This window comes from Vespa mandarinia, chromosome 13 (assembly GCF_050613455.1).
Source record: "Vespa mandarinia isolate Hongniang chromosome 13, ASM5061345v1, whole genome shotgun sequence".
Classification (NCBI taxonomy): domain Eukaryota; kingdom Metazoa; phylum Arthropoda; class Insecta; order Hymenoptera; family Vespidae; genus Vespa; species Vespa mandarinia.
Genome location: NC_140822.1, coordinates 3,840,987 through 3,861,973, shown reverse-complemented (window position 1 = coordinate 3,861,973; position 20,987 = coordinate 3,840,987). Strand labels below are relative to the sequence as shown.

General features: G+C 27.1%; 3 protein-coding genes across 9 annotated transcripts; 2 read left to right on the top strand and 1 right to left on the bottom strand.

Moving 5' to 3' along the window:
- The first annotated feature begins 2,269 nt into the window (after nucleotides 1-2,269).
- On the top strand, nucleotides 2,270-4,679 carry LOC118448621 (ras-related protein Rab-28). Its single transcript, XM_035882104.2, has 4 exons — nucleotides 2,270-2,524; nucleotides 3,690-3,875; nucleotides 3,970-4,203; nucleotides 4,315-4,679. Exons 1-4 carry the CDS (start codon nucleotides 2,450-2,452, stop codon nucleotides 4,537-4,539), a joined length of 720 nt encoding a protein of 239 aa, XP_035737997.1. The 5' UTR covers nucleotides 2,270-2,449; the 3' UTR covers nucleotides 4,540-4,679.
- A 59-nt stretch (nucleotides 4,680-4,738) lies between these two features.
- On the bottom strand, nucleotides 4,739-7,700 carry LOC118448614 (hexosaminidase D). The gene has a single exon (XM_035882086.2). The coding sequence runs from the start codon at nucleotides 7,299-7,301 to the stop codon at nucleotides 5,553-5,555; it is 1,749 nt and encodes a 582-aa protein (XP_035737979.2). The 5' UTR covers nucleotides 7,302-7,700; the 3' UTR covers nucleotides 4,739-5,552.
- A 4,403-nt stretch (nucleotides 7,701-12,103) lies between these two features.
- Nucleotides 12,104-20,972, top strand: LOC118448613 (uncharacterized). Of its 7 annotated transcripts, none has more exons than XM_085660907.1 (11): nucleotides 12,112-12,224; nucleotides 12,631-12,653; nucleotides 16,178-16,648; nucleotides 17,998-18,111; nucleotides 18,517-18,611; nucleotides 18,691-18,844; nucleotides 19,247-19,375; nucleotides 19,681-19,826; nucleotides 19,919-20,480; nucleotides 20,556-20,614; nucleotides 20,691-20,972. In XM_085660907.1, the coding sequence occupies exons 3-11, from the start codon at nucleotides 16,183-16,185 to the stop codon at nucleotides 20,835-20,837; spliced, it is 1,872 nt and encodes a 623-aa protein (XP_085517033.1). In that variant the 5' UTR covers nucleotides 12,112-12,224; nucleotides 12,631-12,653; nucleotides 16,178-16,182; the 3' UTR covers nucleotides 20,838-20,972. The 7 variants fall into 7 exon arrangements, with proteins under 7 accessions (XP_035737978.1, XP_085517033.1, XP_085517034.1 ...); XM_085660908.1 differs by lacking the exon at nucleotides 12,112-12,224 and adding an exon at nucleotides 12,326-12,344; XM_085660909.1 differs by lacking the exon at nucleotides 12,112-12,224 and adding an exon at nucleotides 12,351-12,534.
- Nucleotides 20,973-20,987: the final 15 nt, after the last annotated feature.

Here is a 20,987-nt window from a genome sequence, read left to right as displayed (position 1 = left end):
GTATGTACTTGTTTCTATAAGATTATTATCATCATTGTTATCATGATCGTTATCACCACGATCATTATTATCACTATCACAAGTTTAACATTGCCTAACATCAGATAAATAAATGATACTGTTATCGTATCGTATTTGTGTGTGGTTTTTATCAACAAACAATTAAAATCTTTTCATTTATTGTTATTATTATTATTATTATTATTATTATTATTATTATTATTATTATTATTATTATTATTATTATTATTATTATTATTATTATTATTATTATGATTATTATTATTATTATTATTATTATTATTATTATTATTATTATTATTACCACAAGCATCTAGATAAAAGTTCATTGATACATAAAAAGTCGTTGACTGCGTGATAACAAAAATATACAATTATTGATTCGTTACACACGTATAAAGTCAGTTTTTTTTTTTTTTTTTACAAAAACATTCAGCTAATTCAATAAACTAATTTCCTGAACCTTAGATTTCAACTTTATAATTCCTTTATAAAAAAAAACAATTGAATAATATCATTTTTATTACTAATAATCAATAATAAATTATTATACCATATTGTAATGTATATACATAAATTCTTTTTTTTTCCTTTTTTTTTCTTTTTTTTTCTTTTTTTTTCTTTTTTTATCTTTAATAGATATTTACATTATTTTTTATAAAGATAAATTGTTTATGTACACAGGTGTTATAAGTTTCTCGAATATTTGTCGTACATAATAAATATTCGAACAGTCTGGTAAATTACATAGTAATTTATCAGGGCAAAAAGGAACTAGGATGATAAACCACGAATCGGAACACGTATAGTCTTCCTCCTTCTCTCCCTCCCCTCAACCACTAGGAAAATGATCCTTATCATCTACCTTGTCGCGATAAAAAAAAAAAAAAATGTTTTAATACTAAAATCGCCTATAACTATCAAATTATTCCATTGATCCAAGTGATATTTTATATCATCCCCGTCTTCTTCACGTTTCAACTCCCCCATTCTCACCTTTCCTAAACAAAATCCTACGAACGAAATCCTTTGATCAGACTACGTTCGTTAAAAAATTAAAATGACCTGACCAATAACGAGCATGATCAGGGTCACGATATCACAGTTTACCTTTCACCTTTAATAAGATAATTTTATCTCTCTTTCATCTTTATCGATTTAGACGTTCTAAGGTCGTTTTAATTTCTATAAACGAAAAAGATTTCGTAGATATTGATCTAAGAGCCATCGTAAAATCAAATTATCTTTGATCTCTCAGAAATAAGATTTTGTCGACAATAAATAATACTTTTCAAACACATTTACAGATCCAATTTATTCGACTTGGTTGGAACCACATTACGTGTGTTGATAATCATTTTGATTGTTCTCGGTTGACAAAGAAAAAATACAAAGTTTAGATATCGTATAATAATCTTGATCTCTCGATCATCGTGATAATTAATAAATCTTTTTTTTTTTTTTTAATCTATTTAACAATCACCAGTTAGAAAACATTTTGAGTTTTCAGGTATGCAAAGAATTCTTATCAGTGACAATCGATTATTATTAATTATTGTATAATATTAATTATAATAACAATGATAATAATAATTGATTATATTAAAAATTCGATTTATTTTATTATTCATGAAAACGAGAAAACTTCTTGAGACTCAACTTTCTATGATGATTTATAATTAGAAATTTAGAAAAGGAAAAGAAAAGAAAAAAAAAAAAAGGAAAAAAGAATACATTGCTGGCCCCCATTTTACTTACTGACCAATAACGATCGTTTAATACATATCTTATGCTTATTGTAATATTTCATAAAAAGAAGTGCTGCTAAAAAAAAAAAAAAATCCCACAAAAAATCAAAAAAAAAATGAAGAAAAAAAACAATCAAAAAATTGTTTATTACAAAAGAAAAAAATTTCGTGTGAACATTATCGTTTAACTTAATATAATGAAAAATATATGGAAATCCATTTATAACCCGTGGATTTGAAAGAAGAGAAAAATAAATAAAAAAAAAAAAAAAAAAAAAAAAATTTTTAAAAATAGAATAAAAATAAAAAAAAAGAATCTACGTCGATGTAAAACATGCACGGTTATACCATAGGTAGTGCTTAGTTATCGATTTTTTGTTAATTTATTCATACCGGGCAGCGGTGAATACCAGGAAAGGACGACACAACGTCGACGTCGACATCGACGGCGCGTACTGGCCACTCGGTCGACCCGTTCGATTTTCATTGGCGACTTTCATACGAACGGACAACGAGCAACGCCTTCGTTAACGCGTTTATTAGTCCGACGCCATACTTTCATATCGTTCGTATATTTCTTCTTTTCTTTCTTCTTCTTCTTCTTTTCTTTTTTTTTCCTATGAATTCGAAAATCGTATTAACCAACTTAATTTTCGTTTTAACTCAATCTAATTCAATCTATGTCCGACATCGAAGAGGATCTTGCCGAGAGGCGACTAAAAATTGTTCTTCTCGGTGATTCCGGCTCTGGAAAAGTAAGTTTCTCAAAGTTTTCATTTTTATATATATACATATATGTAGATATATATAAAAGAAAAAGAAAAAAAAAACGAAAAAAATAATAACAATAATAATAATAATAATAATAATAATAATAATAATAATAATAATAATAATAATAATAATAATAATAATAATAATATATATATTATTTTTATTTATATTTTAATAAAATAAGAAAAAAAGATTTAGATATTTTTTTCTCCCCTTATTTATTTATTTTATTTATTATTATTATTATTTTTTTTTTTTATACGATTTTATATGTTCAAATTTTTTATTATTTACTTAATAAAATTCTCGATAAAATTCTCAATAAAATTATGTTGGAAAATGTTTAATAAAATAAAATAAAATGTGGTAATGTAATTGCTCCAATCGATAAAACCTTAACGTTCATGAGCTTTTTCATGTCGTTAATAACACTTGCATGTAATATTAAACAACTTGTGGCATTCCTTTCATTGATCGAGATAAATATGAATTTATTGATCGGTAATGCAGTTCACACACGAAATTCCTTAATATAAATGAATAAATTATTGATTATTCTAAGGTACGTGATAATCATAGATATAAAATTGATTCACGTTATCTTTTATCTCGTTCGATGTATATATTTATTCGAATTGAATTTTATATTTCCCGGGTCAAACGAATAAGAATTATCGATGGGTAATACAGTTTTAAATGAAATTTTAATTTATTATTTTTTTTTTTTATTTTATTTTAAAAGATAGAAGAAATTTTAATTTATTCTTTTCTTATTTTATTATCTCGTTTATTAGAAATACTAATCTCATTTTGGAATTTTCCCATGCGAATGATTACAACGATTAAGAAATAATTTTTCATAATTTCCCGCGGAAAATTAATGATATTAATAATTATACGATATTTAATATTCTAATCTCGATAATTGAAAATTCAATGATCCTTCCTAATTATATATTTTCTTTTCTTGTTATTATTTTTGTTTTCTTATCTCTCGTTAATAAAAGTTCGAAATATAATCTTGAATTTATCACGTTATATTCTTTCGCAACGATCAAGAATTAATTTTTATAATTGACAATTATAAATAATTGAACGATACAATATTTTATTCTCGATAATTGAATTTCAAAGATCCCTTTTTAGACGAGCATCGCCTTGAAGTTTTGCACCAACGAATTTACGAGACAATACACACCAACGGCCGGCATTGATTTCTTTTTAAAAAATATTACCGTTGGTTCTTACAAAAATGTTAACCTACACCTTTGGGACGTCGGAGGTCTCGCTCTTCATGGTAATATGTTGGACAAATACGTGTTTGCAGCTAACGTAAGAACTTATTAAATATTAATAAATAATTTAATTATTATATTATTATTTTCTTATTGAAATAATTAAACTCTATTTATTTCATTAAATTTAGATCGTCCTTTTGGTATATGATATTACGAACATTACGAGTTTTGAAATTCTCGACGAATGGGCCAATAAGATACGTGGAATGAACGACAATATTGAAGAACCACCATTAATGGCATTGGTCGGTAATAAATGTGATATGGAACATCAAAGAACTGTTAAAAAAGATAAATCACATCGTTATGCAGCAGAAAATGGATTTCCATATTATGATATGTCTGCGAGAACTGGCGAATCGGTAATTATGTTTTAATGTATTTTAAATTTGCGCGCCAAATATCAATATCTGTTACCTTTTATTTTAGCGCGTCATTCAAATGAAAATTTTTTATATGTTTCTTTTTTTTAGCTTTCCTTGTGTATCGTAAGCTTGGCCGCACAAGTTTTAGGTGTACGATTATCGAAAAATGATCAAGATTTTCATAAGCCGATTATTATTGCTGAAATTGGAGATACAGTGGATATGAACACGATTCATAAGGTTGTAAAAAGATTTCCTAATAAGAGACACCATCCGATTTCCTTTCATTCACATTTTCCTATGTCAAAATCAACTGTTTGCACTTTACAATGATTATTAATGAATATATACATATATATATATATAAAAATAATAATATTTAAGAAAATAAGAAAAACATATTCGATGAATTAAGACTAATAATATAGCTCGTTTACACTTAAATGAGATTAATTTTTTTTATTAAGGAATCAACATGGTAATGATTATAAATTAATAGAATAATTGAAAAACAATTTTATTGATATTTTCCTAAGGGCAATAATAAGATTAATATTTAGATTATAACAAGGTTGAAAATATTTTTCAATAGTTTGTACAATTACCATAGCATGTTTATGAACGTGTATGTGTGTGTATGTGTGTGTTTGTTGGGTATGTGTGTGTGTATACAAATTTAATTTCATAAAATATGTCATACCATGTTTCAACATAGAAACACATACTAATATTAACTAGGGAAAAAGAAGTATTTATTAGAGAGGGATCAAACTTTTCATGAGAATAAAATTACATTGACTGTCTTAAGATTCCTACAACTTACACTAACAATGAGTATGACTATACATGCTCTTGTACAAGTCATGTATACATATTATAACATTTACTGTAAAAGGTATTTGCAATTAAATTAATTAATGCAAATAATAAACCAACTTTGGTATAATACATATTTGCACTTTGATTGTACCACGCACAGAGATTTAGCGTAAAATTCACTTTTGTGTGTTTAACACGTTCTTTTGATTTCGAAGTAAATAAAGATTTTGTTATTCATAATGAGACGAACGTGATATTTCAAATCACGGACGGCGTAATTGATCAGATTATTGAGCCCTTCTTTTTATAATGTTGTTGTTATCAAGAATTTAAAAAACATAGTATATATATATACATATAATTAACTTATTATTGCATTGATTATCTGTTATTTGTAAGAACAAAGATAATATATCTCAATTGGTTTTTTTTTTTCTTTTTTTTTTCTAATAAATTTTTAATCAGTCTCTTATTATCTATTTCTGTTATTCAGAATGAATTGTGTACTCTTGAAAAATAATTATTTTTCAATCAATCTTTGTCAGTGGTCTTCTTGGCCATGTATTTTTTTCAAGAATTTTCTCCTCTGCCTCGTACAATTGCGTGATCTTTTCATTTAAAGGCGTAATGTACGTTTCTAACCACTCTTGTATCGTATAATTGTCATAAATATCTTCCATTGCAGAACGCATTTCTTTTTCAATATACATTATCTCCAACTTATGCCTATTTAATTCGTCTATTATACGTTCAATATGACTTGGACTTGAGAAAGAATATTTTAAATTATATGGCTTCAACCATCCTTTAAAAATGTTCTCTTGTTCCATTTTATTTATTTCTTGCATTAAAGAATAAAGTCTTAATGTAACTGCATATACAGAGGATCCATGAAAGCCACATTTCGTCCATCCATATTGAGGTTCCGGTATACTCAAAGAGATTATATTTTCACATTGTAATATATCTGCTAATTGATTAGGTATCTCAATAGGAAAACCATTCAAATTCGATACCTGTAAGGCTGCCAGATTAATGGCAAGTGATGGAATGGCTGTTGATAAAAGTTCACAGAGTACGCTAAAATGATCATATCTTTGCCATCCTGTTAAAATAACACCTTTAAATGTAATTTGATTAGAGTATTTTGTAATAATTTCTAACCAACGTTGATGATTTTCCAAATGATAAGTTATATCGGTATAAAATCTATCTGGTGCAGTAGCTCCTTTAAAAGCTGTCGCAACCCAAACACTTTTCCAAACAGCACCATAACTCTCCCATAATTGATCTGTCAGAGTGGAGCCTGGATCGGTTGTATATTTCCATACGACTGGTTCCACCATTAAATGCAAATCTTTATCTATTATTTCTTGAGGTGAAATTTCACGAAATTCATCATCCCACATTAATACTGTAAGCTGTGGATACTTTTCCTTGATATAACTAGCTACTTTAGATACATGATCAAGGAATAATTGTTTTTTAGTCCAATGTTTTTTAACCATAGTATTTACACACCTCGAACAATCTCCTATCTGATATACTTCATCAGCTCCAATATGCAAGTGCTTTGAGATTGGATGAGCTGCTACAATTTGATCTATTATTTCATAAATTAATGGTATTGTTTTATTATAAGTAGGACATACTACTTGTGGATATCTTGGAACTTCTCTATAATCCTTATATTTATCAAGCTTAAGAATAAATTCCAAATGTCCAAAAGTTTGTATCAATGGAATGACAATAAGATTATTTTCTTCTGCTAAGTTCTGAATAATACGAATATCATCTTTGGTATAACAATTACCAGCGCTTATGTCTTTTATTTTTTCATCAAATGGAAACATATCCTCATATTCTATAAGTATTCCAGTGGCACCTAACTTTTTGAGTAATGGTAAAAGATATTTATAATAACCTATTTTAGGTGGAGCACCCTTTAAATCTAAATGAACGATTTTGTGTCCTTTGAACAATGGATTGGACGATGAATATGAATTACCATTGATACCATCTCCAAATTGTTTACTTCTGGCAAGTTTTGCATTTCCTGCAATTTGAGATTCCATTTGTTGTTTCCTGACTATACTTATAGGAATCTCTGTGAGATCACCAAGTGGATAAACATCTTCAACCTTCATTCGAGAACTAATCTTATCGGATGAAATAGTATCTATTTCATTACTGAGAATATGATATATAACCACCATCAATGTAAAAGTAATCATTACGATTATCATGAGAGAAGCTCGGCCTCTTAGCCGTGTCATGTCAATTAATAGTAAAACGGAGCAGCATTAAGATTCAATCACAATAATTTATTTTTTATCTCCCAAAAATCCGTTCAATTATTTGCAAAATAATGAACCGGTATTTCGTTTCGAATATTTACAAAATCGACACTAACAACACGATGTTCTATTCATACTGAATTATTCTGTTCTTTCTTATCGTGAGATAACACATTCTAATATTATCCGTTAAAAATATAATTGCATTAATTACAAGCAGAGATTATTATTTGCGTATCTCCCTTTGTAGGATAGTAAAAAAAATCACTAGATCTTTCAACTTAATAGGACACTTTGACAAGCAGTTCTACCAACGAATAGGATATCTCAAAATAGCGCCATTTTGAAATGACAAATTTGGCAAATCATATGAAAAATAATTGTTTTCTTTTTTTATTATAAATCGATCGTATAATTATCTTAATGATAACTTATGTTATCATTTATTCAATTATAATAAACATTCGAGTGACAGAAAAAAATTTAATTAAATTATCTTTCTCTTGTTTTATAACCTAAAAATTTTAATATTGTTAAATATACATATATAATTCTCGATCGAGCAGCTGCGTAGTTGTTAAAATTATGCATCAATTTCCATGATTCGCCGGAACACCCGTTAGACAATTAATGAGCATGAGTCATCTCATCATATTCAACATAGTTATGATCGACAGAGGGGAATAACTCGAGACAATAAGCGACTTAATAATGATGGCACATAATCTGCGTACGAATGGAAAAATGCACAAGAACGAGAAAGCTTCTGTCGAGGTCAAACTTCTTTTTATCACGAATTTTACGACCTAACGAATCAAATAATTTTATATATATTTTCTTTAATTTTTTTTTCTTTTTTTATATCATAATTATCTTAATATCATTTCATATATCTTTGATCTCCTGACTTCGACAGGAAATTGAACAAAAAAAAAAAAGAATGAAATTCAACAAGATCAAAAAAATGTTTATTATACGATTGCAAAGATTCGATCAGATAAAGACGTGCGTTATTGTAATACTGACGAAAATCTGATAATAAAGTAAAATATATTAATATTTACACGAATGGCAGGAAATAGGTTAAATTAAAATTTTTTCATTCATAAAAAAATTTGACCGCGAAAGTTAAAATGGATTCGTATCATCAGTTAAAAGAAGAAGCATAAATTTAAAACGAAAATAGACAGAGGGTAAGAATCTATTCGTAGAAAGGAAGAGTGCTTAATCGAAACTGATTCCTATTAAATCCGAACGAATTTAAACACCGCGATAGAGTCAGCACTCTTTCGTGGTAAAGCAAAGTAGACAAAGAATTGCTTGGTGATTATTCAGAACTTTATGACTCAAGTGTCGAATACATATAGACTTTGATCTTTACATCCTTTTCTCTCCTCTTCCTCCTTCTTTAGAAGTGATCTGGAGTAACCTTGAACCATCATACATTAGGGTCAGAATGAATTTTTAATGAATTACAGTTGTTCGACTTCTATCGAATGAAAGAATAATAGTAGGATGATTTTCTATTGGGCAAAGAGTTTCAAAAATTAAGTGACATTGATTTTAATATCCTTTTCTCTTTCTATCTCTTTAAATGTGATCTCATGTGATCTTGAATTATTATACATGAGAGACCAGATGAATTTTTAATGAATTATAATCGTTCAACTTCTACCAACATTGAAAGCATAGTAATATGATTTTCTATCAAGCAAAGAAAGAAATGAAAAATTAATTAACATTGATTTTTAGGTACTTCCCTCCTTATTTCTCTTTAAATTTAATACTCAAGTAACGTTGAGCCATCATATACAAAAGGAATGAATAGGAATTTCTATTTACTTTAATTTGTATCTAATACAGTAGTATAGATTGTCTTTTTCAGTTTGATTTACTGTAAAAGATTTTTTTAGTCGTCCTATTTTTATATTATATTTATATACCTTTAAACTTTGTAATAATATTAAGAGTTACCATAGTAACTGTTATAACTGAATAATTATAATTTATTATAATTATTCCAATGTCCTAATGATAATTGTTTAATATCTACAATAAATAAAATATATTTAAATATTCTAAAATATTAATGTAAGCCTGAACTTATATTAATTCCATTAACATCTTATTGATATCCATTCTCTGTTCAAAATAAATTACAATATATATTAACACTTATTATAACCTATAATTCGAAATAAATTTCATTAATATCAATGTTCTCTATTATTATATTATTTTAAATGATTTAAAATTAGATAAATGCAATTTTCTAATTACATCTAAATCGTCTAAGCTAATGTAATTATTTAATAGTTATATTATTTAATCCATTTTAAAAAATTACAGATATTAAGGTATAAATTATTAAAGTATCGTAATAGCCTTTGAACATAGATTAAAGTATAAATTATTGGCTTATAAATTAATACTTATTAAATATATTCGTATACAATATTGTATACAAATATACAATATTCGTATATTGTATATTTATTATTTATATAAATACGAATACCTATATTCGATATATAAAGAAATAGAATCTCTTAGAATAAGAAAAATTTAACATAGGTTAGAAAATCGTACAGTAACACACACACATATATATATATATATATATATATATATATGAAGTTTCAATGCGTATACTAGAGAAAAGGAAATAAAAAAAAAAGAAAAAAAAAACAGAAAAGAAAAAAGAGTAAGAAAAACAATATCACTATGCACAAAAGATTCTGAGCACTTTGCACCTTACACATCGTTTCACTACTACGGCTGATAGGAGAATCCTCATAGTTGCGACTTTATACGTGTGAAAATTATATGAATCGTACACATGCACACACATATACACATAGATATACATACGACAGAGAGATATTTAAACGGACAACGATTGGTAGGTTGACGACGTGTATTACAACATATGTCGTTTATATCTTCTATCAGTCTATTTTCATAAAATAATACTTAACATTCGTGCTTATGTACATATATTTGGAATTTATCATCGTATGATTCTTAATCTATTTTATTAGATATTATGAATTATTTTCTATCGTTCTATCATGTTCTCTCTTGTACGTTCAATTCAAATAATATGTATTGTAAACATAGTGTGCGTGATCATTTCTTAGAATTGTTATTCTTTCTATATCCTTAGTTCATTGACTTATATTTCTCATTGTATAATATACAGTGTATATATGTTACATACAGTAATATAAATATATATATATATATATATATATATATATATTTATATATATATATGAATGTGTGTTTACATGTATATATATATATATATATATATATATATATATATACATGTAAACACACATTCAAACGTAATTTAGAGATCTACGGATCTGTTAGGAGGTCGTCGGATCATTAAACTTTTCGTTTTAATTTTCATTGATTAGACAAGAGTAATACGTATACGTTATTTCATTTTATTTATTTATTTATTTATTTATTATTATTATTATTATTATTAATATTATTATTATTGTTGTCTTTGATGATTTTAATCGTATATTAATTTGCAATATGATTTTTTATATTTAAAAAGAATACTTCTTAATTTCGACGTTTTATTGGTATAACCTTAGTTACAAAAAAATACATTGTACGATTATCCTCTTCTTTTTTTTTCTTTTCTTTTTATTTTTTTTTTTCTTTTCTTTTTATAAAAGAATGTTACCTGAATATACAGCTAATTTATATATGTAAAATAAAATTCTTTCGTTGGATTAAAACGAAAAAATGTCGAAATTGCACTTGTGTATACATACATATATGTACATACATGTGTATATATATATAAATTCTCGAAAGACGGCAAGTGTGTTACAGACTGTTGACCGCCGAGGTAAACTCATGCGTTGTTTACTTATCATACTCCTTGGAAACGAGAAACATTTTCAAGAACGTTATTCCTTTCTCAGCACTTTTAAACAGAAGTCGAATGATCCTCACCGTTCTTTTAACGATCTTTTAATGATGTAGAAAAAAGAAAAGAAAAAAAAACAAAAAACTCATTATATTTTTAACTTCATTAAATTTAAACGTGGAAAAATATCAAAAAACCATCCAATATGATGTTCTTTCTAACAAACAATTTCTTATTTCCGTATACTTAATTATTATTTATTCTATTATAAAAATGTAAAAAGAAAAAAATAAAAACAAAAACATCTTCCTGAAAAAAAAGTTTCGAAAAGAGAAAAAGTAAAAAAAAAAAAAAAGTAAATTTATTCTCCCTATTAAGAGAAAATATTCTCGTTCCTTTTTTCTCTCTTTCTCTCTTTCTGTCTCTCTATCTTTCTTTCTCTTTCTTTTCTTTTCTTTTTTCTTTTTTTGGAATACATAAACACATCATAGTCCACACTCGTAACATTAAAACCGTGTGGTAATTGAGTGTATCCAAAGCACAGCTTGATTAAGCAACAATACGCCTGGAAGGTTACTTCTCAGTGTGTACGTTGCACATTCTCTGAAGGAAAAACCTTCGGCGCGAAGTCAGTCGCACGTGCGTACGCTTTAAACACGTACACGAGAGTGAGTGAGAGCAAGAACGAAAGATATAGAAGACAGAGAGAAAGAGAGAGAGAAAGAGAGAGAGAAAGAGAAAGAGATAAGATAACAAGTGAGAGCGAGAGTAAAAGAAAGAGAGAGAGAGAGAGAGAGAGAGAGAGAAAGAATGAGAGTAAGAGAGAAAGAAAGAGAGAAAGAAAGAAAGAAAGACTCGGTAGCATTCATTTAAAGGAACGCATTCTCGACGTCGTCATCGTCATCGTCGTCAACGTTGTCAACGTTGTCGTTGTCGTCGTCGTTGTCGTCGTCGTCGTCGTCGCCTGGAACGCCCTCGGACAATGTGAAATTAACAGGGAACACACAGTACGAGCTTGAACGTCGCTCGAAACGCACGCGATTCTTTGTTACTCCTCGAAGAGAGAGAGAGAGAGAGAGAGAGAGAGAGAGAGAGAGAGAGAGAGAGAGAGAAAAAGACTGTTGCTTGTGATTTTTAATTTTTATTTTTTTCTTCTACTTTTGCCATAAGTTTACTTCGTTGTGACAATTTCTTGTTTTTTATTTTATTTTATTTTATTTTATTTTATTTTACTTTTGTTTCTGCTTTTTTTTTTTCTTTTCTCGTCTTTTTTATTGGTGCGCGCCATCGTATAGAATACAAAAGAGAAATTTATTCGTGTGTGATTGTTCTTTTTTCTTTTTGTTTTGTTTTCCACCTCAACGAGATCGAGAGTTCAAGATTTTTTTTTTTAACTTTTTTTTTATTTTGCAGAAGAAGCGATGCGTCAGACGATCGTGAGTGTAAACATCTGCGAGTGAAAACGCATTTTATTATATTACAATGCTTTCATTGTTGGCACAATTTAATTTTATTCTTTTTTTCAAGCCATTGTGATAAATTCGGATTTTTTTCTTTTTTTGTGGATAATGAAGCAATTTGTTTCCTTGTTTTTTTCATTATTTTTTCGTTTCTATTTCTTTTTAATTACATATTTTTTATTTTTTTCGATAACTGAGTTTAAGTTAACTGTAACTATAATTAATTGAATATATAAAATGTAGCAATTTCATAACATAGTAGCAACTATATAACATAATATATATGTATATAGTTAATACATTATCATAACTATGTTTATTTAACCATAATTGCAGTTAACTAAATATATAGCAATAATATAATATATAAAATATAGTGTATATAAATAGTAATTATTTGTAACTATAAATAACTACATTAACTATATATATATATATATATATATATATATATATATAGTGTTAACATTATACTATAACTAACAATAAGTTTAGTTATCGAAAAAATCAATATAGTACATAACCTTATATATCCATTTCTAATTCTTTGTCTATCTATTAAAAATCATGAAAAGATCGTTTGAAAATGTATTTGAATAAATCGTTAAATTTCGTACGTGTTCGGTCGAAGTTCGGTAAATTCCGACGACAAATGGCGGAATTTAACGATATATGCCGATCTTTTAGATGTTCTGCCGATCGATCTTTATGATCTTTAGTCGTTTAATAACGCAAAAGAGAGAAAGTGAAGGGGAAGTCGATTCTTGGCTTTAAGCGCCAATACGACGTAGATTTTATCTTCATCTATATAAACGAGAACATGCATCGTTTAACTATGATTTTATAATATTAATGAAATTGTAGGAGTAAAATTATGGGCTACAAAAAAAAGGAAAAAAAATTCGAGTTAAATCGATTAGAAATTTTTTTTTTCTATGTTCGTATGTACGTATGTATTTATAATACTAGTTTTTAAATGCACGGACATAGTTCTAGAATAAAAAAAAAAAAAAAAAAAAAAGTAAAGTAGGACGATCGATCATTATAGTATAAAGACAAGGGTAAATTTATGAACGAAAGAGAATGACGAAGTATGATTTGACAGCGATAGACATAAAAATCTTAACTTTTATCTTTTTCTTTTTTTTTTTGTAAACCTTCTTTTTTTTATCAACACAGATTTCTCTAGAATCATAAAAATTCCGAAGACTTTTATGACTCATCTTACACATGTTTTATATGTATATATATATATATATATATGAACATATGTATGAACATACGAACACATATGTACATACATATGCAGATTGAAAAAGCTACGAACGTGTAGGAAGCAAGACCTATTGTTTCAAGATAATTACCAACTTAGTAAGCTTTGTAAAACTGTCACTTCGAAGACGTCATTTTCTTAAAATTACTACTCTCTTATCTCCGTTGAATATTTTTCACATCGGAATATTTTAGGTTAGATTTGGAAAGTAATTATGATATGAAATGAAAAGGAAAACCGAGTCATTAGTCGTAAGATTATTATTATTATCATTATCATTATCGTTATTCATTATTATCAATGGCGCTGAATCTTATAGGTTAAGCCCTTAAACGTTAACGAGTACTCGAGACGTCGATGTTTCCCGAATGACGTCTCTTCTGTTCCGTTATAATGAACGGAATATATATATATATATATATATAATGGAGAATAGTGACGCATAAATTCCAATGAATTAACGTTAAAAGGTCTGTGGGAGATGATGATGATTATCATTTTGACTCCCACGTAGCCCGATGACACGTGCTAACTTTGTATATTTTTCAAAGTTTTAGGTTAGAATTGAATTTTTTTTTGTTTCTTTTTTTTTTTTGTTCAATTTTTTTTCTTCAAAATAAACATGGCTTCTCTTCCTAAACACACACAACATGCTCGCTCGCTCGATCGTTCGCTCGTACGCGTGCACTGTGCACACACAAGTCAATATATCGACGAAATTTCTTATAAAAGATTTTATATAACAATCTCTTTATTTTCATTTGTTTCTTTTTTGTCTGTCTTTTTTTTTTTTTTTTTTTTTTTTTAAATTAAATTTTTTATCTAAAAAAGTACGTACATACATACGTACTTAAATATGTACCGATAGGATTTTTTTTTTTTTTTTTCTTTTCAAATTAGATTTTTTATCGTTTGGTTTAGAAAATTGTAAGAATGAAAAAAAAAACAAAAAAATAATAAAAAAGAAGAAAAAATAAAATGAAGAAGGTATCCGTTTTGGATACAATTGCGCGTTACATCATTCTTATTGATTAGATTTATTTATAAAAATGTTTTATCTATAAGGAAAAGTAGTCTTTCTTATCTCGATGTGTTAGCGGTTGTAGAATCGAGATTAGTCACGAGAATCTTTTGACAGTGCTGCTATTTTCAACTTGGCTGAAACACGGGGGTGCGCTTGATATGTATACACATATACAATACGCATACATATATGTATGTATATTTTTAGAAAACACAAATGTTATTAACACTTTAGCGGTCATGCACTTTGAGTTTTACTTGAACCCCCGATATTACGAGTATGACAAACTCCATTATCCCTATATCTAAATCGTTAATCTAAATTCATTATTGTATATAATTCGATATATATATTTTATAGGACGATTTTCAATTTTTTTTTCTTATATTTTCTCTTGTTTTTTTTGGAGGTGGGAGGGTGGGGATAAATTTGGGAAATCCTCTTCATTTTCTTCTTTCGCGTTAAATTTTTATCGTTATTGACATTTTTCATCTGTTCTAAAGATCATAATAGTGATATATTTCTAATCATTTGTTTTATTTTCATATATTTCAAATTATAATTATAGACAAATATACGAATGAAAATAATATTTGTATCGAATTAATGAATTAATTGACATATGTGTGTATAATCTGTCATATGGATAAATATAAGTAATCATAATAATTTATTAATTCACTTTCTCTTATTTTAATTAAAAAAAAAAAATTAAAATGCATTTTAATTTTATATTATTCTAATGATATTAGGTCAAAGTGACTTTAATCGTTTTCATTTTGTTTTGATATATCTTTCAAAATGATAGCGTTAAAAATGTTATGACTTAAGTCATATTTACAATTTCACTGTTACATTTTCATGATAAATAAATGACGAAATAATTTATTAACTTTTTTGCATGTGTCAAACAATAAAATAAATTTTATTGTCAATGCACTGTATACGTACATATAATATAGTCCGCCATTTTTGTGTAAGCATTGTATACGTAGATATATTTTTTAGAAAGTAATCATAAAAATCTTGTCGATCTAATTTCTTTAGTGTATTAAATAATAAAATAAGAAAAAAAAAAATCAAATAAAAGCGTAATATTAAATTTAGTTCAAATATATTTGAATTAATTTTATTTAACTTTATTTAATTTAATTTTTTTCGTTTTCTTCTTTTTTTTTTTTTGTTGTTGTTGGGAAAAAGTAGCGATCATGAACAAGACAGAATTGAACATAGTTCTTAGCACGGAACCTCCGAGGACGACAACAGCAGCAGCAACAACGAACGTAATTCATTCTCACATTCCTGTACCGAGGATAACGAACATTCAAGCAAAACCACAAGAACAACGATGTTCACCAATAAGAAGAGGTTCTTTCGAAAAACTTGGTAGAACAACCTCGGTGGCCGCTCAAAAAGCTAATTTTGAGAAACTCGATGCCTCGGTACAGCTAAGATCAAAGCATAACAATTTATCGACATCCAGTATAGAAATGCGAAATGTCGATGAGAAGACTAATCCGGTTAATCCGTTTAAAAAAAATGATTATACCTTTTCGAAATTAAATGGCAATGGTAACAGTAATACCAACAATTGTTTCCTCGAGAACAAATGGAAAAGTAAATATGAGGAGTCCGAAAAAAGAAGAAAATTATTATTACAAAAGGGCGAAACTGGTTGGTTATAATTCATTTTTTTTTTTTTCGTTCATACCATTTGAAATTTCGTAAAGTGATTCTAAAATTATTCTCAGGATTTATTAATTAATAGATTATAAGAATAATAAGGAAAAACAAAAAAACAGAAATCTTAAATGGTTTTCTTTATGTTTTTTATTTTTTTATTCTTTTCCAATTTTGAATATTTTGTTTATTTTTAATAACTATCCGTAGACTCCTGTTTCTATGATTTATTAATTGACAGATTAGTGAAATCAAAAAATACAAAGAGAGAGATCGAGAGAGAAAGAGGAAGAGAGAGAGAGAGAGAGAGAGAGAGAGAGAGAGAGAGAGAGAGAGAGAGAGAGAGAGAGAGAGAGAGAGAGAGAGAGAGGGAGAGAGAGAGAGAGGGAGAGAGAGAGAGAGAGAGAGAGAGAGAGAAATAATAATTCGTTATTTTTTTGTTTCGATTTTTTTTTTTTTTTTTTTTTTTTTTAAATATTTCTCAGGTTTATTTATTTTAATTTATAATTGATTATTCAATCTTTTCAGTTTAAATTTATCAATTATCGCGTCGATAAAAAAAAAGACAGAATAAAAGAAATAGAAAAAAGAACAGGAAAATAATTTTCCTTTTTTTTTTGTTTTTTTTTTTTTTTTTTTTTTTTTTTCCTATTTTATTTATTTATTTTCTTTAATCGATTGAATCGAACCGAATATAGCGTCATTAAGGTCGGCCATGTAGAGAGTAATAACGTCATTCGGAATTCAATTAGATGTTGGTTTTTCTCAGTGACAAACTTATTTGCAATCGACATTGCATTGATCATGATTATAGTTCACGGTTAAACTGCGACAGTGTGTATATTGTATATAAAAGTGGTATCGTCCGTTGTGATTCACTCTTGCACTCTTGGATTCAAAGCCAATGACGTTTTATTAGTCACACACGCCTTTAAAACGTGATCGGATTGAAAATTAATAAATATAAATACCCGACCGTTGCATGTCGATCGTTTTCCTAGATCGGATCTATAAATCGTACGGGCGCATCGCTCGATACGATGATGCATTTATATATTCATGATAAAAAATTTTTTTTTTTTTCTTTTTTTTCCCCCTTTCATTTTATTAACAAGTGAAAAAATCACGATTTATATAATAAATTATAAATATAACAAAAAGTAAATGTAATATCTTTTTGTTAAAATAAGAAAATAATGAATTATTAAAAACGAATTATCAAAAGTTTAACTGTAATATTGTAACGATAATATTGTAACTTGATGTGCAAGCTTTCTTTTGTATTAAAAAAAAAAAAAAAAAAAAAAAAAAAAAAAAAAAATCTAATTAAACGATTGTTGCAGCAAACAAGGAACACACAGATTTGGAAAAAAAGTATCAACAATTGCAAAGGCAAAATGGTACTTTGCAATCGCAGGTTCAGGAAAAGGAAGAAAAGTTAAATAAATTGAGGACAGGTAATATTTTAACAAGAATCATGATTATTTTGATTATTATTGTTGATAAAAAAAAAAGAAGAAAAGAAAAGAAATATAATTAATTTATACCGTTTATATAGATAATGTTTAATAATTCAAAAAAAAAAAAAAGAAAAAAAAAAAAAAAAGAAAAAAAATGTCACGAATAAAAGAAAAATATTTATTGTATTAAACGAAATACTTCTAAAAATTATTATTACTATTTATTAGAAAATTATTAAATTAATTGAAATATAAGAATTATTCTCATACAAAAAAAAAAAAAAAAAAAAAAAACAATGAAAAAATATATTCAAAATATTTAAACGAAGCGAGACATTTATAATGATCATTATTTACAGCAAATAGTTAAGTTTTGATTGAAATAAAAATTATATTTTTCAGTATCCGAAGCAGTATGTAAAGAATATGAACAATTAAAACGTCAATATGACATTGAAACTGGTGCAATGCATAAAGCTATGCAGCAAGCATCAGAAGTAAGTATATATTTTGTATACATATAAACTAATTATATCTTAAAAAATATTTATTAAATTTAATATGTATTCTTTTCAGTGGTATAAACAAAATCGTGAATTGAAACGAAAATCTCAGATTATAGCGCAAAAATATTTACAAATTCATCCAGGAGGATCGGTCGATCTCGATATAACCGACGAGGTAGATTCTAATTTCGAGGATTTGGATCAACTTCGAGAAACGGTCAGAGGTAAAAAAAACGAAAAAAAAAAATCAATATTATCATAATTGTATATGTGTATATATAATATATTGTTACTTCATATATATTTATTACATATATCAAGTGAACGAAAATAATATTATTATAAATATTTAATGTATATAAAATATTTAACATATAACAATATGACATATATTGTTAAAGATAAACATATACACATACTCGCAATCAATATTTTTATAAAAACTATAATTACTTTTAAAATTGTAAAGATTATTAATTAGTTAATGTTTGAAATTATTGTTATGTGTATATATGTGTGTGTGTGTGTGTGTATGTAAATATAATTATAATTATACAATTTCTTTTAATACAATTATAATTATATAGTTTTCATAAAAATTAATGAAAAAAAAAATTTCTTTATAGAACTAAGCCAAGAAATAGCTAAACTCCAGACTGATTTAAATTCGGCACGATTGCAAGAATTCGAAGCTCAAGAACAAATAACACTTTTGACAACTCAATTGGAAGAGGAAAGAACACTTAGACAAAAAGGTATTTTATTTTGCGCAAGATGTTTCATTTGTAAAGAATAACAATATTATGTAAAAGTAAATATTTCTTTAATTAGTCGAATATTATATGACATTTTCGAGCAAAGATTATATCATTAAAAATTTTTAACAAATTTTTACCTTACTTTATGATATTACTTGTTATCATAAAATTTATAAAAGAGATATTTATTATTATTGACATAAATTTCTATAATATCTCGTAATTCTTACAAACAATAAATAAATCTTATTATTAATTTAATATTTTCTATATTGTGAAAAAATTATTCTATTTATTTGTAGCCGACGACAAGATAAACGAGATGAAAATGCAAAAGGAAAATATGGAAAGAGTTACAAAGATGGTAGCAAAAGAAGTTCAAGCATTAAAGACTCAATGCGATCGTGAGAGAGAAACAGCTAAAATAATGAAATTGGAAGCTGACAAGGTAAACGGCACATTTTTCTCCTTGATATATCTGCCTTTATTTTCTTTAAAATCGTTGTGTATAATCTTACGAATAACTTTTTATTGATCTAGGCGCAGAAAGAACGTAACGTTTTGGCTCATCAAAGTGCTCTCTTAATGGCCGAAGTTGGCGATGATCCAAACGGAAGGTTGTTAACTGTCCTTCAAGAAGTAGAGTCCTTGAAAAGACTATTGGAGGAGGAACAACAGAATCATGCATCACAGATTCAGATGCTACAGGAAAAGTTAGAGGAAAAGGAATCCAACGTAGAGTTTGAGATAGTTGAAGAAAAATTGAAACTCGCTGAATCCGAATTAGATGTTATGCAACAGAGAGCTGAAAGAGCTGAGAGATCAGTAGACAATTTGGAGGATGTTATTAGAACTATGAAAGAAAAAATAATTGATTTGGAAGAAAAAATTGCTAGACCAATTCCGTCTTTGTTACTACCACCTCCACCTCCACCACCACCACCACCACCACCACCACCATTACCTTCCTTATCGTCAACTGGAAATGCAACAGTAAAATTGTTAACGAAGGAAAAATTGCATTCTGAGTCTAATGCAGTTAGCGATATGGAATGCATGCTTGGAATTCCCAAGAAAACTTCAGCTGTCACACAACAGCCTGGTAGGAAGTCAAACAAATAACTTTTTGATAAAGCTTATATTTTGTTTTACTATCTTTTGTTTTTTTTTGTTTCAGTCATCGATGATATTATTAATCAAATAAAAGGCGGTCGATTCACATTGAAGCAGACGGATGTAAGTAATAATTATAACATGATATTAAACGTATGATTATTATTATGAATTATAATTTATGACATATTTATCACAGAAACAAAGAGAGGAGGAAAGAAAAAGACGACAGGAAGCAGAAACTGCACCACCAGCTGTATCAGAAATGCTCAATATATTGGGAACGATGAGAAGAAGAGCTAAACCAACAAGACAATATCTTCAAGTCACTGACACAAAGACGTAATTAATGAGAGGGAAAAAAAGAAAAGAAAAGAAAAGAAAAGAAAAAAAAAAAAGAAAAAAGAAAAGAAAAAATGTTTAATAAATTAAGTAAAAAATGTTTGTTTTTTTAAGTTTATAAAGAATATCTCTCCAAGGAGGGCTGTATTATTTA

What these genes read in the sequence shown, in the direction of transcription:
- LOC118448621 (XM_035882104.2), top strand. Translation starts at nt 2,450, where the DNA reads ATGTCCGACATCGAAGAGGATCTTGCCGAGAGGCGACTAAAAATTGTT. An exon ending in AATACGTGTTTGCAGCTAAC is followed by an intron (nt 3,876 to 3,969) that starts GTAAGAACTTAT and finishes CATTAAATTTAG; the next exon opens with ATCGTCCTTTTGGTATATGA. An exon ending in CTGCGAGAACTGGCGAATCG is followed by an intron (nt 4,204 to 4,314) that starts GTAATTATGTTT and finishes TCTTTTTTTTAG; the next exon opens with CTTTCCTTGTGTATCGTAAG.
- LOC118448613 (XM_035882085.2), top strand. Translation starts at nt 16,183, where the DNA reads ATGAACAAGACAGAATTGAACATAGTTCTTAGCACGGAACCTCCGAGG. An exon ending in ATTACAAAAGGGCGAAACTG is followed by an intron (nt 16,649 to 17,997) that starts GTTGGTTATAAT and finishes CGATTGTTGCAG; the next exon opens with CAAACAAGGAACACACAGAT. An exon ending in AAGAACACTTAGACAAAAAG is followed by an intron (nt 19,376 to 19,680) that starts GTATTTTATTTT and finishes ATTTATTTGTAG; the next exon opens with CCGACGACAAGATAAACGAG.
- LOC118448614 (XM_035882086.2), bottom strand. Translation starts at nt 7,301, where the DNA reads ATGACACGGCTAAGAGGCCGAGCTTCTCTCATGATAATCGTAATGATT.